This window comes from Acipenser ruthenus, chromosome 10, assembly GCF_902713425.1.
Source record: "Acipenser ruthenus chromosome 10, fAciRut3.2 maternal haplotype, whole genome shotgun sequence".
Classification (NCBI taxonomy): domain Eukaryota; kingdom Metazoa; phylum Chordata; class Actinopteri; order Acipenseriformes; family Acipenseridae; genus Acipenser; species Acipenser ruthenus.
The window spans coordinates 36,777,979-36,794,315 of record NC_081198.1 but is presented as its reverse complement, the minus strand read 5'-3'; the positions used below and the strand labels follow the sequence as shown (position 1 = coordinate 36,794,315).

At 35.9% G+C, this 16,337-nt stretch overlaps 1 protein-coding gene across 1 annotated transcript; it reads right to left on the bottom strand.

The window, feature by feature from the left end:
• Positions 1-2,414: 2,414 nt before the first annotated feature.
• On the bottom strand, positions 2,415-12,760 carry LOC117401041 (secreted phosphoprotein 24-like). The gene is made up of 7 exons (XM_034001443.3): positions 12,631-12,760; positions 11,646-11,770; positions 6,623-6,745; positions 5,059-5,187; positions 4,328-4,373; positions 3,014-3,124; positions 2,415-2,575 (listed from the first exon to the last, which is right to left on the bottom strand). The coding sequence occupies exons 1-6, from the start codon at positions 12,689-12,691 to the stop codon at positions 3,036-3,038; spliced, it is 573 nt and encodes a 190-aa protein (XP_033857334.1). The 5' UTR covers positions 12,692-12,760; the 3' UTR covers positions 2,415-2,575; positions 3,014-3,035.
• Between the last annotated feature and the right edge of the window lie 3,577 nt (positions 12,761-16,337).

Below are 16,337 nucleotides of genomic sequence, written 5' to 3'. Positions count from 1 at the left end.
AGCTTAGATGATGTGGAACAGGCATAGTTCTGAAAGCAACAATATGCTCAAACAGATTAATTACAATCAAAAGTTCTGTTTTATATTTGATGTGTTTTGTAAATGCAGACCTTGGTGCAGTGGTTTGTGGGTTGTTAAAGGCTGCATAACCCACAGCTATAGACTTTTCTGTGTACTCTGTATGCCTGTGATGTCAAAGTACTTGTATCGGCTGAAAGAGAAAACACACCAAGGGTTAATGTTTTGAGGGGCATGTTTCTTTTGTATTTAGAAGCTTGGCACGTTTTTGAGGTGCATTGACATAATATGACACATATAAAGTGGTAAGTCTGAAATGGCCGAATGAGTTTTTAAAGGAATATTTCCAATATATTATTAATGGGCAATCATGTCTCTTGCAGTTAAGCTAAAGATCACAATATAAATGTACAAATCATACCCATGGCTCTGTTGAATGGCTGTTTTATTTTTAAAGAACACACACTGTGTTACTGTTTTTCTTTCTTGTTTGTGTTTCCTGGCCAGAGTTTTGTGATCAGTTTTCTAGATAGCATTTCATTCTTTTCTGCAGCTTCTCACATGGATAGCGATGTTCACAGCAGCCCAAGTGAGAGACAGCATGGCCTAGATTCTGAGTTACCTGTCAATCCGATTGTGTGCTTTTCATGACGATACCGTGTATCCTGATTTTTTTTTTTTTTTTTTAAATAATAAATAAATAAAGAAACAGAAATCCAATGTTAAAATGAATGGGAGGGGTTGTACAGCTACATTTGAATAATTGAAACACATAATGCTTTAAACATTCATACAGATTCAATGGAAATTGCTCCTAGTGCACATAATGATTATTTTACTATTCCTATAGCATTACTATTCACTTTATTACAAATATTATATGATAGTTATTATTTATTGTAAACCCATTTCACCACCACCAAGCAGCATTGTTATCAATTGCCTACTGTTCACTTGGCAGTGGGAAATCGATATATTATTCTCAAAATAAGGAATAGCAAAATGCAGTGGCACCAAGAAATAAGCTCTGGCAGAATCCTATGTAGGCTCGTCATACGAAGGCTTCATTGTTCCTACTTTGTGTCCATTTATTAATGGCTTGGTCTGTAATGGCTCAACTAAGGTCATATACAAAATAAACTATTAAGCCTTTTGAGAGAATGATATAATATTCAATAGTAAGCCTAGTCTACCATTATTTAATTGACTGCCATTTCGTGCTCTCTATTAATTTAAGTACAGTATGCTAATGTGTCCTATGCTGTTAATCAACAAAATGAACTAATCCTGTGTGGCATAATATTAATTCCATGTTAATCCACAGGAAGTTTTACTTCTAATCACAACTTGTTATGCAAATTAGCAAATCTGTTCGCAGCGAACTGACAAACAACTCTAACATAGCATAATCATCATAATATAATTGCAATATACACTATGGGTGACAATATATGGCATCAGATTAATACATTTAGTTTTGTCACCACGCATTCCAAATAATAATAATAATAAATTAATAATAATAACCTAGTAGATGTTGAAAAAACGAAGGGAAATTGAAAGGCAACGTTTAAATAAAATTACAAATCCGCTTCCTGATTTTGAAAAAAATATAAAATGGTTACTCAATAAATTCATGTTAAGAGTCAAGTTAACTATTCTTTCTTACAAAATAAATACATAAACTGCTCCTCGTGTGCCAGTCCACAACAAGTTTTAGAGGTTATCAATTAAATAAATTAACAGATTAATACCTGAATAGAGGCTTCATTAAGTCATTATGGGTGTAACAAATATCTGGGATAGAATTACCATCGGGTAAGTTGGGTAAATTTTATTGTATTTAAAAAAAAGAGTTTTCTCCCTCAGATAGTATATTTTTGTTGATACAGTAGTTGAACAAGAGTGGCCTATTACTTTTTAGGTGCATTTTGAAAAGGTACAATAAATATATTTGTTAAACGCTTACCGTATAGTTAATATCCACTAAACGGTTCTGTTGTGATTTAGAAACTCATACAGCCTATATTGCAACATACTGTGGCTGTAGATCATGTTGATTTACTTTGTCATAGTGCTTTTCTAGTATGGCATTCTGAAACTCCACTGCTCCTGTGAGTCACAGAATTGAGAAAGAAAAAGTGATTTGCCTCATATTGTACGATTTTCTGATGCACAAAGACGACACTCGTCAGAAAGGAAATGGAGGTCTATGTTTTAATCTCATTCAAATTCCTTATGCATTATATGTTTTAATTGTGTTTGCTCAACAACAGTTAAATAATCTGCAGAAGTTTAAATTAACTCATATGTTTTTTGCAGAATATTTGAACTAAAATTATAGTTTTTGTGGTTCAAAACCTATTTAGTAAAGAAATGACAAACTACACAGTACATTTTTTTTTCATTGCAGTGTTTATTGTTTTTCACTTGAATGCCAGCAACAAAATGGGAAAAAATGAAAACTGTTTTTAAGAGTGTGGTTGGTGTTGACAAGCAATGTATGTTCCCAGGACAGTTCCACTTAGCTCCTGGATTTCACATGTTGTTTTGCTTTCTGGAGTAAAAAAAAAAAACATGAATACTTGAGTAACATGGAGTAACAATACAAGTTATAACTGCTGGTGATTTCATTTCTGGTTGTGGATTATTAAGTAAGAAAATAAATAGACGAAAATAAATGATTCTGTCAGAATCAGGCCCAAGAGAAAATATTTTAGTTTGGCAGTGTCCAAGGTATACAGTTACTATATCCAAAATGTATCGTAATCACAATCCTCGAATTATCATTTGTAATATATAGAATGGTTAATCTCATCATGTTACAAATGTCTGTTATTGCACAGTACTGACTATTTTCCCCTCACCGCAGCAATTCCCCACATGGCTTGGGAGACCCAAAGGTTCAGGGCGGATGTCAGCAATGTGTCTGCCTTTTGAGCTCACTGGGCGCCTGGCTTTTAAATGACCTGTCCTGCATCATGAAACCCCTTACCTCTTAGAAGCCTGCTACTTCATTATTCTAAAAACTCTGACAAATATGTCCTTGGTCTGCCATGTGGCCGGCCCGCAGTTCCCTCTCCCAGGTTTAGAAGAGGATTCCTGCCTGGTGAAATATGAAGGAAGCAGCTTTTAAGCACCTCCCCAAATATCTGACATGATACAAGGTCTATTTTAAATTGCCCCCGGAAAAAAAAAATGTAAATGAGAACATTCAGAAACTGAATCATTTAAGATTCAATAAACTTTATAGCTTGTATCTGACAAATCTAGGCTTTAGTTCAGGGTGATTCAAATAATCAAGCATGTATTCTAACAAAAGCTACACAAATCTAAGGATTGCCACTGGTTGAACACAAATGGGATCTTCTGGGAATAGAGGGAAGCACCGCTCAATATCCCTGGTAAAAGACTACAACCACTTTATATTGAAGCTTTTGCTCTCTTGTCTTTGATACTCCCTTTGGAATTGGAAGTGAATTGTTATCGAACACGTTCCTGGGATGAGAAAGTGTGCATTATTCTACATAACAAGAAGGCAACTGCTGCTCAATTATGTAATAATGACACGGCTGCTGCTCCATTATGTAAAGATGACATGGCGGTGTTTTTTTTTTAATGTTTAATAGGTTTAGCCTATGTTGACCCCTATTGACCTTTTTCTCTTGTGTGTCACTGAACTGCTGATCAAACTGAGGCCTCATTCTCTCAGACATTGACCCTTTTGTAAAATGCGTTGCATTATATTTTAAAAGGGCACTTTTCAAGCTGGCTTTTTAACAAATGTAAAAAAAAGGCCACAAATATCAGATCAGTATTTTGGTATTATCAACTCAAAATCAATGTCATATCATCGAAATTGAGTCAAATCTGTTTAAGTCAATAAAGAGAGCCTGTCATTGATGACCTAATGATTTTAGTAATCTATCCCAGTACCACATCAATTACCCTTATATTGGTTCCCCTGCTTCTCCTAACGTGTAATGAAAAAGCCAGGATAACCAAGATGTCTTTTACCAGGATTTAAATAAGTTATTATTCAGTATTATTCAGTTTTGACACTAGATGATGGGAATTTAGATGCAAAATTGCAGTTTAAGCAGTTTAAGTGTATTTATCAGATTTGCCACTAGGGGGCTTAAGAGTGCTATACACCAATACAGTACCTACTTTGAAGTTATAGGTGATTTATTAAGCCTGAAAAGAAAACTACAGTATTAAAATGATATTTCAAATTAATGGAATAAAAGATTGAATTGACATTTTTGCAGCACTGTTTTAATGTAGTTGCCAATGCTACTGGTATTACCTCTGTAAGTGTATTGGCGTCTGCCATTCAGGTGCTGGGACATCAGCTAGAAATAAGAAAAGGGAACTGTTATTTTTTGGTTTTAACAGCTGTAATCTAAACTGTACCACTTTTATTCCCACAATGTTTCCAAATCCGACAATAGCAAAAAGTACAGTAACCGTCAACCTGAACGAGGCTACATGAACACACATTTATTTTTGGGTGGTGAGGGAAATTTCAGTCATGACCAGCAATGATCAGAACTGGTGGGTTTGCTGGTTCAGGAGACTAGGTCCATTAAAAATCAATTTACTATAAAGTTATTTGCTGTAAACCTTGTCTGGGTTTTTAATGCCCGTTGGGAGTAAGAGGCCTGTAAATATTGTTTCCCATTCTAACTCTTAGCTGGTCACCAGCAGTTGGTGGAAGTTGCATTTGGATTATGTGTTAAGACCTAAAATCCAAAATAGGTAGTATATTTATAACAGGCTTTTCAATTACTGTACCACAGAGCAGTTATTACAATGATTTATTAAAACTATCTGTTAAATATCTCCTGCAAGGCATCTCTGAAAAATGTATAATTTTCACATCTGCTGACAGGGGGATGTCAGGCTGGTGTTTGAATGCCACGCATGCACTGTATAAATGGAGACTTGCTTTGGAGTGATATGAAAGCGGGCCCTCGCATCAGGTTTGTAAATATTATTTAGGGTTTAAAAAGCAAAAAATGTCACCAGCTTGCGTACCTCCTCGCTGCTGCTGCTCATCGATTCCGAACTTGAGCTGGAGCTGGAGCCACTGCTGCTGCACCTCACAGAAACGTTGTCGATCTGATCGTTTCTAAACTGTACGCGGCTTGAGCAGGCCGCAGTGCGCTGCAATGAGAGAGAGAGACAGAGATTGACACACACTGGATTATTCTGTTAAGCTGTGATGAAAATGCCCCTTCATTCAAGGTAAATACCCCAGTCTACGGTGCATGCAATTACAGAAAGTGTGATTTACAGCATCATAACTTTACAAAATTAAAATTAGTCAAGTCTTTTTGTTTCTGGACACTGAGAAAGAGCCATTTGTGCTTCGAAATGCTGACAGCACAAAAGTGGGTTTATCTGAGATAAAAATGGAAGTCAAGTAAACAAACGTTTTGTAAACGCACACACACGGCCTGACATTATCTGAAACACAAAGGTAAAGAGTTCACCTTGTCCAGCTGTACTGTTTGTGCAACCTTTAATTAAACAGGTCATCACATGGAAAGCACTGATATACCAAGGTCATTTATTCAACTTAGTGACATGATGTAGCCTAGGAGACAGTATGCAGAGGTAGACAGACAAAACACACACAGACATCCTGAAATTATGCAGTCAATATAAAAAGATCTTATAGGGGGATAACCCCTTTTGAAAACATTTTACTTACTGTACCTCTCTCTTTGACTACAACATTTACGCAAATCATTTTTATCTTCCATACTTTATTTTCCCTTTGAATCAGGTGTATGGACAATGTACACTGACAACAGTATAAATGCACTTCCTGTGCAGCAGTTATTAGGATCCCATTTGACCTTTACAATCTCAGGCTCCTGTGTCAGGTGAAGAGAGGCCTTATAATGTCTGCTGCACAGGAAGAGAATTTAATAAAAGACATGAGATATTGATATTGTATTAATGAGGGTGTTTTTAAAAGGCTTGGCTAATGGACCTCACATACTCCACAAAACAACCATAAAAAAAATAATGAATATAAAAAAAAAAAAAATATATATATATATATATATATATATATATATATATATATATATATATATATATATATATATATAGTTTTCCTGGTTCGGCTATCAAATTGGCTGTTTGAGCCTCTCAGTAGGAATGGTTGACAAGCCCACACAATGACACACAGATAACATACAGCACACACAGAGAGCTCATTTATATGCACGGTTTTCATGAAAATATTTCTCCCCTGGGGAAATACTGCCCTCCTGTGGATCTAATTCATTCATTTTTTTCTGTATGGGGAAAAGGCTGTTGATGCTGACCAAGAAAAAAAGAAATGTAAGTTTAACTTCCTTTAACACTTTTTTTTTTTTTTTTTAAAGAAAATCTCTAAAACAGGTCCAATGTCCAGTACACAGGTCTGTGCATGTGTGCTTATTTTTGCCATATGTTAATTTGTTTTTTCAAAAGGCCTAGTGACTTAATGCCAAAAATATAGTTGACATGTAGTAAACACAACAATCTTTATCCACAAAATAAAAGTAATAACACATGGGATATATTAATTTGATTACAGACTTACTGCAAAACGTCCCATTTCAAAGTCACAAACATCAGAGTCCTTTCCAGATTCTTTAAGACAGACTGTTTCTCGAATGTTGAAATTCAGAATCATATCATAAGCTTTCTCCTCCACAGGAATAACCTAACATGAAAGAAAAGCAATTGTTCATATCATTTTAAATAGATTACAAGAATACTCACAGAAACTACAGCATTAATAAAAAGTATAAGCATAGGTCAATAGTCCAACCAAATTACTTTGATTTTTTTTTTTGGAAATGTGAAAAACTAAAAGATGACTCATTTCTTACCTGACTCCAAGTAAAGATATGTGTTTTTCTTATAGGAGAAACTTTTCCTAATTTTAAGAAAATATATTTTGGCAGTGTTATTATACTTAGCTGAAAGGTACACAATGAAATACCAGTACAAACAACTTCATTCGTTTTCATTTCTGAGCTGTGAGGAATCGATTTTCCATTCTCCATTATCATACTTATTGTCTGCATTTTTCTCCCACACGATATTTGTATTATTAGAAGAAGCCATTCCCTTGCAGTATTGATCAGATTCTTGAGCGAAATTGCAAAGCACTTTTCTTCTGAATCTATTCATTCTAGTGAAATGCTTTCAAGGTGGATCAATATAGAAGTCTGTAAAAGCCCTGTTGTCTTTCTAAAAGTACCTAGAATTGCTTTGTTATTGTCACTGTCATTGTACAGGGAGTGCCTCATGCATTTCTAATGTCACATTGTCCACATAGACTGACACATTAAAGAAAAATAGAAATAGCAAAAAATATTGTATTTGTTATTTCATTTATTGGGTTCAACAAAATGAACCTTTTTTTTATATGAACCATTGAACATAAATCATTCCTAAATATTTATTTTAAATCTGATCAGGTTTGCAAATCCTGTAAATACTGACTATGACCAGGATCATGTAATTTGCCAGGACCACCCTTGAAAACGTGATATATATCCCAAGAGTTCTGTCCTGGTTAAATAAATACATTAGAAATTGTGTTTTTGTACTGTAAACCACAGTCAACATGCATGGTGCCTGTATTGTGAATGATAAGAATACAGATATTTGTTTTCTCATTGCCTTGCTACACAAAGGGCCATATTTTTTATCTAAATAATGGCAGTGTTTAATTGAATAGTCCCCAATCTCTATTAAATATATTGTTGGATAAATAATGGTAAAACACTGTTCCTATATCCTACTCCAGAGAGATTTATAAACAACAGGAAATCAGTGTTTGTATTATCTGTAGACCTCTCTAAGTGGCTGTAGCCAACAAAACCACCCCATAAATCTCACCTGGCTGCCACACGCCTCTGCTTACTGTATACATGTATGTCTCAAAGCTGCTTTGAACAAACATGTTCTAGCAAACACTTATTTTAGAACATGCTATATGGTACTACACTAGGAAAAAGGAAGTTCTCAGTTTGCCTGCCTAGCTTCAAGATGTCTGTTACCATACACTGCCTAGATAATTTCACCTTAGCAGTGTCGCTGGGATCAAAGCACATTACTAGCTGCCAAGCATGTCAGTCAGTGGTGGAAGCAGCTTATTGGTTAGTGACGGAAGCGAAGGCGTTGAAGGGGTGGGTTCATTTCACTCTCTTGGGGATCAGGGTCTGTGAAACCAAATTCTTAACGAAAGGTCCAGGGGGAAAAAATAAAATAATAATACCAATAACAAATAATAATGGAGGAAAGTTTCAGCGGAGCTCTGTGGTTAAATAATTCCAATAAATTACCTGCAAAACAACTGAACTCAAAACATATCCAAATTTCAATCAAATTGCATGTTCTTTTCGCTCATAATACAGGCAGTTTAGCTTAGTACATTAGATAGCCCTTGAAGATCACACCGGTGTTCTACATTGCAGTGTGTTCAACTAAACTACAATCCAGCCAGCCTCTGCTGTGGTGTCTGTGTCTACCAACTGATTCCATTTTCACTCCAGCTGCTTTTCACATAAGAATCTGCCACTAACACTTGGTCTCAATAATTATTTTGACTTAAAGTGCACTTGTTTGAAGAACGGCAGGAAAAAACTTAAGTGTGGAGTTCAAAGTCCCCACAGTAAATATTATAAGCAGTGTGGCGTAGTGGTTAGGGCTCTGGACTCTTGACTGGAGGGTTGTGGGTTCAATCCCTGGTAGGGGACACTGCTGCTGTACCCTTGAGCAAGGTACTTCACCTAAATTGCTCCAGTAAAAACCCAACTGTATAAATGGGTAATTGTATGTAAAAATAATGTGATATCTTGTAACAATTGTAAGTCGCCCTGGATAAGGGTGTCTGCTAAGAAATAAATAATAATAATAATATAACTTTTAAATGGTGTTCCTGCATTGTGTAACTTGCTCTATAATGCCTTGTTCTTAAAACATTATTTTACATAATCTATTAGGCATTTTAAAGTGTTAATAAAGTACTGCAATTAATTAAATCTTTGTTTGAGGGATTGGTAGCCCACCGGATGGTTTGACCTTATGATGCAGATGTATGAACAGGTAGAAGATGAAATGCTGCATCTTAGTCTACCATATCCTTTGTACATTATTTATTATGGCAAACCAAGACTGTAAAACAAGGGTAGGCAATGTCTTTCCTTCAAATCCAGGTCTTTGTTCTAACTTTGTCCTTAATTACTAAACTAAACCAATTAACACCCTGTCTAGGTCCTTACACACTTAATATTTTAATTATACCTCTAATGGAATGGCACCCCAGGACTGGCTATGAAATCATCTTAAACTATTCTAATTCCAACTGTTAAATGTTTTTTGGTATGTAATTAGGTTAATCATATTCTACATGACCTATCAATTGCATGGTACAAATTGAAAAAGAGGATCTGACAATAATTAAATATTATACTTGATCCATTGCCACAAGAGGGCACTGTTACTAAAGAATATGCTTCAATCATCTCCACTCTCCAGATAGCAGGGGAGGCAGACGTTTGTATTCAGTCCAAGTGCCATCTAGGTCAGAGTTTTGTGTAAACCCCTAATAACACAATTTTTGCTGTTGCATTTATCTTTGTGTCCATTGCAGAATAACAGACATTGGAACCGTCTACTTGAAAATGTATGCAACAGATCTGCACAAACCTACAGATTGCGCTCGACACAGCAAGCAGCTGCTCTCCACAGAGGCTAAGAAATGCTGATGGTTTTGTCAGCACAAATTCAAGAAGCTATTTAAGGTTTTGTTTTATTTGTCAATTTAAAAAATAAATATGAATCAACAGCTCGTCTGAGTGTCATCGCCTGGTTGATATGGAGAAGTCAATTTGAATAATCGAATATCCGGTTATCCTTTACAAAGAACGTTTCTACAAGCTGGCTCCTTTTTAATTTACAGGAGCTAAACTGACTGTTTTGAAATAGGGGTGAAGAAATATGCTGCGTATTGCCAGCTTCTGTCGCAGAATGATATAGATGTAATATATGAACATAGATGTTCTAAAAACGGACTTTTCGATCTCTTCTTGGGGATGTTAATCATTCTATACTCTGTCCGCCAAAGGCCTTGAAACAGAACAGAGTGATGGGGCTTTTACTGCCTCTTTTACCTCACATACCTACTTGATATCAATCAATAGCTCAACTTTTCCTCTTTAAATATAAAGAAAAGATTTCAATGAAAAGTACAGTTTCACAAGTGGTATCATTAAAATGGTATCCATGTTCTAGGAATAAAGAACTACTTCAAAATAGTAAACAGGTTTTAATAAGCTAGACATCTTATTAGTGCAGTGACACCCTGAACGCTTCCCCTTTATTGCCAATGCAGAATGACTGGGTGGGACGTTTGTCCTAGTCTTTTAATGCATGTGCCAGTTTATGTGCTAGTTCTGTTTCAATATATACACTGATAGCGGTATAGCCTACAGTACAATGTGAAGCAAGAAAATATTGAATAGGCTAATGATGTATGTTTCCTTTAAATATATACATTTCAGAACCATTAGTTCATAAGTTGCTACAGTCCTTAATATTGCCTTAAAAAAATATGCAGATTTAAGGTCCTGAAATCTACATTATTTTCAAATGTTTACATGTGATTGTGTTCCCTCATTTAAAACAGATGGATAGAATATATAATAATAGTATTAAATGAGGTGAATATGCATGCTGCCTGTGTACTGTCCAAGGATTGACATTGGATATGTTATGTTGGCTAAAGCTAGATAATAAAGTGTGGAGATAAAATAGTGTTTGTAGCATACTTCTTCACTCAATATAGGAATGTTACCATGTAAGTGTAAGCAATGTTAATATGTACAGTTGACCCTGGCTCTAATGGTCTAAGAGTGTCATTTAGTGCGACTACCTGCCATTTGGTTTTCATCAGGGAAGTCTAGCGGGTATATTTCCTGACATGAGATTGTCATAAACGTGACTGAGGCAAGTCATCCAAATTTGACACCAAATCATATTACCCTCCCCATACTTTTTAAGTCTATTGCACTTAAAATGCACATCTCTTATGATAATACATTTAAAAAGTTACACTGACGCCTTTTCAAAGGAGATCTCCAGCCATACAAGGCTCCAATTAAGGGCACCTTGATTGAGAAGTGCTGTGATTGACGACTGCACAAAACACTATGAACAAGACAAACTGCAGCTCACCCACAATATCGTATACATTTACAATTTTAGATAACCCAATTTGCTCTTCAGTTAAAGTCATATAAATGTGCTGAATTGTGAAAAAAATGATATTAAAAACAAATTTAAGGGCCAAACACAGTACATCTGCCCTTGTTTTCTGAGCTAAAATAATTTGGGCATGCCCGGGCAAGTACACAGTGTACCACGTTTTAACATGTACCACAAAATAATACCACACCGGTCTTGGCAGTCATCATTGTAAATACGAATTTCTTTGAGCAAAATGAACAAAAAAGGGTAATTATTATACATTACTGTGTAATCACCCATCTTGTTCAACCGAGACAGATATGTATACAGTAGTACTGTAGTAAGAGCAGATCTTCACTTACTTTTTTAATAATGCTGCGGGTTATTCCATATATGTTGGGGCCTCTTGAAAGCAGATTCACCTGAGCAATAGAGGCATTCAGAGCTTCCTCGGCTACAGGCTGGTCCAGAGGAAACACAGGTAATCCTGGAGCAGCCGAGTGGGGAGGGGAAGATTCAAACACTCGCATGTAAAGGTTTAGCATACAGTTTAAACAAATATTTATTATCAACTTTATAAGCCCATGTTAAAAAATATCAGCTGTGGTATATAAGCTGTTCCAAGAACTAGTAAGCCTGCTCAAGGAGACAAGGCTATGCTCCTAATATGTGGGAAGCTTAACTGTGTTTTATGAGGGACTTGTCTTCACGTCTTAAAAAGGTATTTCTTTGTTTTAGCTTTTAATATAAATTAGAATCATTATTGTGTAGTTCTTTGTGTGCTGTAGTGTTGTTTTTGTTCAAAATGTTATCACTATAACAAGCAAAAAACACAGTTTTGCAAATATGCCGATTCCCTTTTTTAATTTTGTTATGAACTTTTACTGTTCCCAGAATGCAGTTCTCCTAAAGTACATACAGTACACACTATTATCACAAGTCACAAAATAACTCAATATAAAAAAGAAGCCATATTTAAGTCACTAACTAATCATTTTCAAATGGGGAAAACAAACTTGTATTTGTTGTATTTATATTTTGTAATTGCTTTCAATACACATACCGGTACTGCAGGCATTAACCAAGTGACTTAATGCAGGTCTTAGTATATCGCAAACCTTTTGTCTTTCATTTCTTTCCTTAAACAGTTATGTGTTTAAAACCAGGATCTTGTGACTCCATTTGCTGTTCTGATAGCAAACAAGTTTTTTTTTTCCTATGGTCATAGCTGGTACTTTTTAAAACACCACACTAGCCAAGTTAATAGGAGAATCTGTTAGGCAAAGCTTGTCTCTCAGATCCCAAATAGCAAATGCTGAACTGGAAATCTGGTAGTGTTTAACTTACCTGAGCAGAAAACAAAGTGAAAGAAAGAAACCGCAGCCAGGATGAACCAAGCCGATGTCATTTTGATGAAATTCTTAAAAATCAAATGTCCTGCCTCCTTAAATATGTCCCTTCACCCTCTTCAAAGTATGTAATCTTTTTTTTTTTTTTGTGCATAACTCATTGACCCCTGTTACTCATCTATCCCAAATGCAAATAAACATTATTGATTTGGAAGCAAATATACAGCTTGCCCTTCTCTGTGTGCAACTGAGGAGCATTTAAAACCAACATCACCTCACTGCAAAACAATTTGAAAAGTCAAAAACAAGCCATGTAGCAATTACAATTACATTGGGGCCTCTTTGTGCATTTAAGAGTGACGAAAATCACAAGAAATGTTTCATGGTATATAATTCAGTAATATACAGTGAAACACTGCTCTCAATGTACACAGTGGTGTGTGAATGTTTGCTATGGCAGTGCATTCCTTTTATGGTTCACACAATTGGCTACATTTTATTTTAAACAATATTTTCCCATCAGTAAACTCTGTCATGAAAACAAATGTACCGGTTCTAGGCTAATGTGTTCAATGCTCTCCCCTTGGCTCTCACTAGATGTCAGCAGTCATTTACATTTTTTATTTATTTTTTTACTATTTTATGGTATTTCCCAAACATACATTTGGATAATTAAAGATTAGATGAAAGAATCATAACTAGGGGAGGAGGAAAGGGGAGGGATGCTCTCAGCATGGTGCCTGCTGATTATAGCAGTGACATTGTCCTTCACTTATGGTCTTTATAAACAAGTTCTAGAAACAACCCCAGTCACACTTTTGAACCTGCATTGTTTGTTTTCGAAGCACATGCTCCCCTGAGGAGGAAGGTAAGTGAACCATATGGAAATGGTAGGCAACTGGCTCTTTCAGCAAAATAAATATCACACAGGACTCCCTCTGTTAGAATGCAAATATATATATAAAAAGAAAACAGCACAATGCGAGACATGTAGCCTGATTTCAAAAGCATTCTATGCAAAATGAGTGCAATTTTATTCTGTGACATTATACAACTAGGAAAATATATCCGGTTCGGGTAATGGCTCCTAAGTGTACCTACAGTAAGCTGTCTGTTACTAGTTTTGTCATATTATTAAAAAAAATAAGAAAATCACACACAGAAGTCTATTATTCTAGCCTATATTCACACCAGGACCATTTTCACTGAACATTTCTATTTCATTTGATTTGCTTTTAAAAGGTCTTGTCCCGTTTTCTTTCCTGGGTAGAAGAAAGTCCCTTCCAAACAGAATAGCACAACTAAATAAATTAAAACTAAATAAATTAAAACAATTCTTCTGAAAGGGACACTGTCCAGCACTGAAGCAACAAGAGCATCATATCATTTTTTGCAAAAAAAAAAATAATGGGCAATTTAATGAGCCAAGTTAGGTTTAAACAGAGGCTGACATTAAGTTTACTGCTTTTTTTATTTATTGTGTCTAATTATTTTACCCCTGATTTTATCCCCAATTTGGAATGCCCAATTATTTTTTCCCTTCACTGCACCAATTCCCAACACAGCTCAGGAGAATTGAAGGTTCAGTGGGCGTCCTCTGATCCCACGACCGAGCCAGCTTCCTCTTTTACACCCAGAAACTCAAGTGCGGATGTCAACGAGCTACTGGCCTCTGGAGGACAAATGCCAGCCCTGCAGGTGTCCACCTGAGCTTTTTGGGCGCCTGGCCAGCAAGGTTCGCTGTAGCTCGATGAGGTGGAACAGCCCCTGCTGGTTTTGCCTCCATAACCCACAAGAGCAAAGACCGGTGACTTTACACACCTGCACTCCCCTGGCTGTATAACTCACTCTGCACACCACATGGCCGTGCTTTTACCTGGTGAACCACTCAGAGACGCCAAATTCAGTGCTTTTATGATAATTCAATTCTTCTTTGAAAAAATAAATAAAAACATTGTTTAACTTAATTCCAGACTGGTAGAAGCGCTATAAATGTGATGTCAAAGACAGTAATGCATTAAATACATTTATTTTCTTTTAATATGTAATATTATTCTCTGAATACAGAAAGCTCAATTTCGTTTCTGGCTCTGAAGTTTAAATAACCTTGCATATAAGATTCGAAATGTATTGAGAAATGATAAAAAAAAAAAAAAAGTTCAGACAGAGCAAGGTCAAAATTGCATAATAATTTCTTTGAGCCTCTCCACAGCCAAAATGGCTTTCATTTCTAATTTAAAATCCAAGTTTGTTTTTAAAATTCAATAGTAAAACAAGATAGATGAAACCTCATGGTTTGTCCAGTTTTTACAGTTAAATGGAGTTTATGGTCCAAGCTATGTTTTTCTTAGGCTTGATCTAATAGAAACTAGTTACTGTGCACTAGCACCCTCTATAAGGAAATATAGTACTGCATGGAAGCCAATTTCAGATTCAATTCACCCAGTCATTCACATTATCCAGATTACACTGCATTACTTACATGCTGCAGTGTTGAACACTTATTAAAAATGATGGGTACTATCTTAAGTTTTTTGTTTCGCCAATATGTTTATGTACATACTGTATGAGGGATAGCTTCTTTCATTTTATGTTATTTATAATCTTGCTGTAACATGCTGCCTCTTGCCCAGAGAATTTATTGGAATTTAGACCCTTATCTCAGTGAATAATTATTCCTGGGTCACATAAGTCGGTAGTGTTGCTTTTTCCACAGTAACACGTACACGTACCTGGAAACAGAGAGCTGGGCGACGTTTATGGATCTGAACTCCATAAACTAAAGCATTCCTAGAATATATCAGTGCTGCAGTAGCACATGGTTGGGAAACAGAAACTAGCCAAAAGCTAGTTACAAAACATGACAGACCTAATCCAATTTTAAAAAGCACCAGAATCTAAATCGCACCCATTTTAACTCCTGGAGGTTGCATGCAGGTCCAGCTTTTTCATCAGCTTTCAGAGCTACAGTAGGGTTCTGCATGTACTGTAAGAACACATTTGAGCCCAAGCTAATGTATGGATAAATACAGTGCAACTCTTCTGTAAAACCCAGACAAACCGCTATCAGAACAAGTACATCAATCATAGGACACAGGCATTAGAAAGCTCACCCATTCTGCAGTTCACAAATGTTGACCCCAGAGACAGAAATGATCCCAGGCGCAGGACTGAGGTCAGAATAAGAAACTGGGCCACTCAACACATCAATCATTTCATTTTAATTAAAACAAACCTTGTGTTCCCCGAGGCCAGCAGAGGTTGAGAGTGGGAGGTGTTTTAGCAGCATCTGATGAGCAAGCAAGCAGAGAAATTGTGTTGTCTATGGGAATTAGGGTTAGGATTAGAGATGTCCTCTATCAATGATGTTTTGAGCAGTAAGGAAGAAAGAATGTGTGTGTGTGTTTTTGTGGGGGGTGTCCTGTTGATAGGAGTTGCAAACATTCACTATTTCATTTCATAGTCTATTTCAACCTTTTTTTTTTAAAACTCCACCCCTTCTGTCTGGAGGTTTCAGCGCAAGTACCCCTTTACAATTTTCACTCTACTGAATGGTACAACAGTTGCAATAAAATGCAATCTTATTTAATGCATTTTCCCTGTTTCATTTATTATATCATTTATGTCACACTAGTTGGGACTGCTGGTTTAGGACAGAATATTAAACAGTAGGCTTAATTCTTAAAACTTTTAATTGCATGTCTT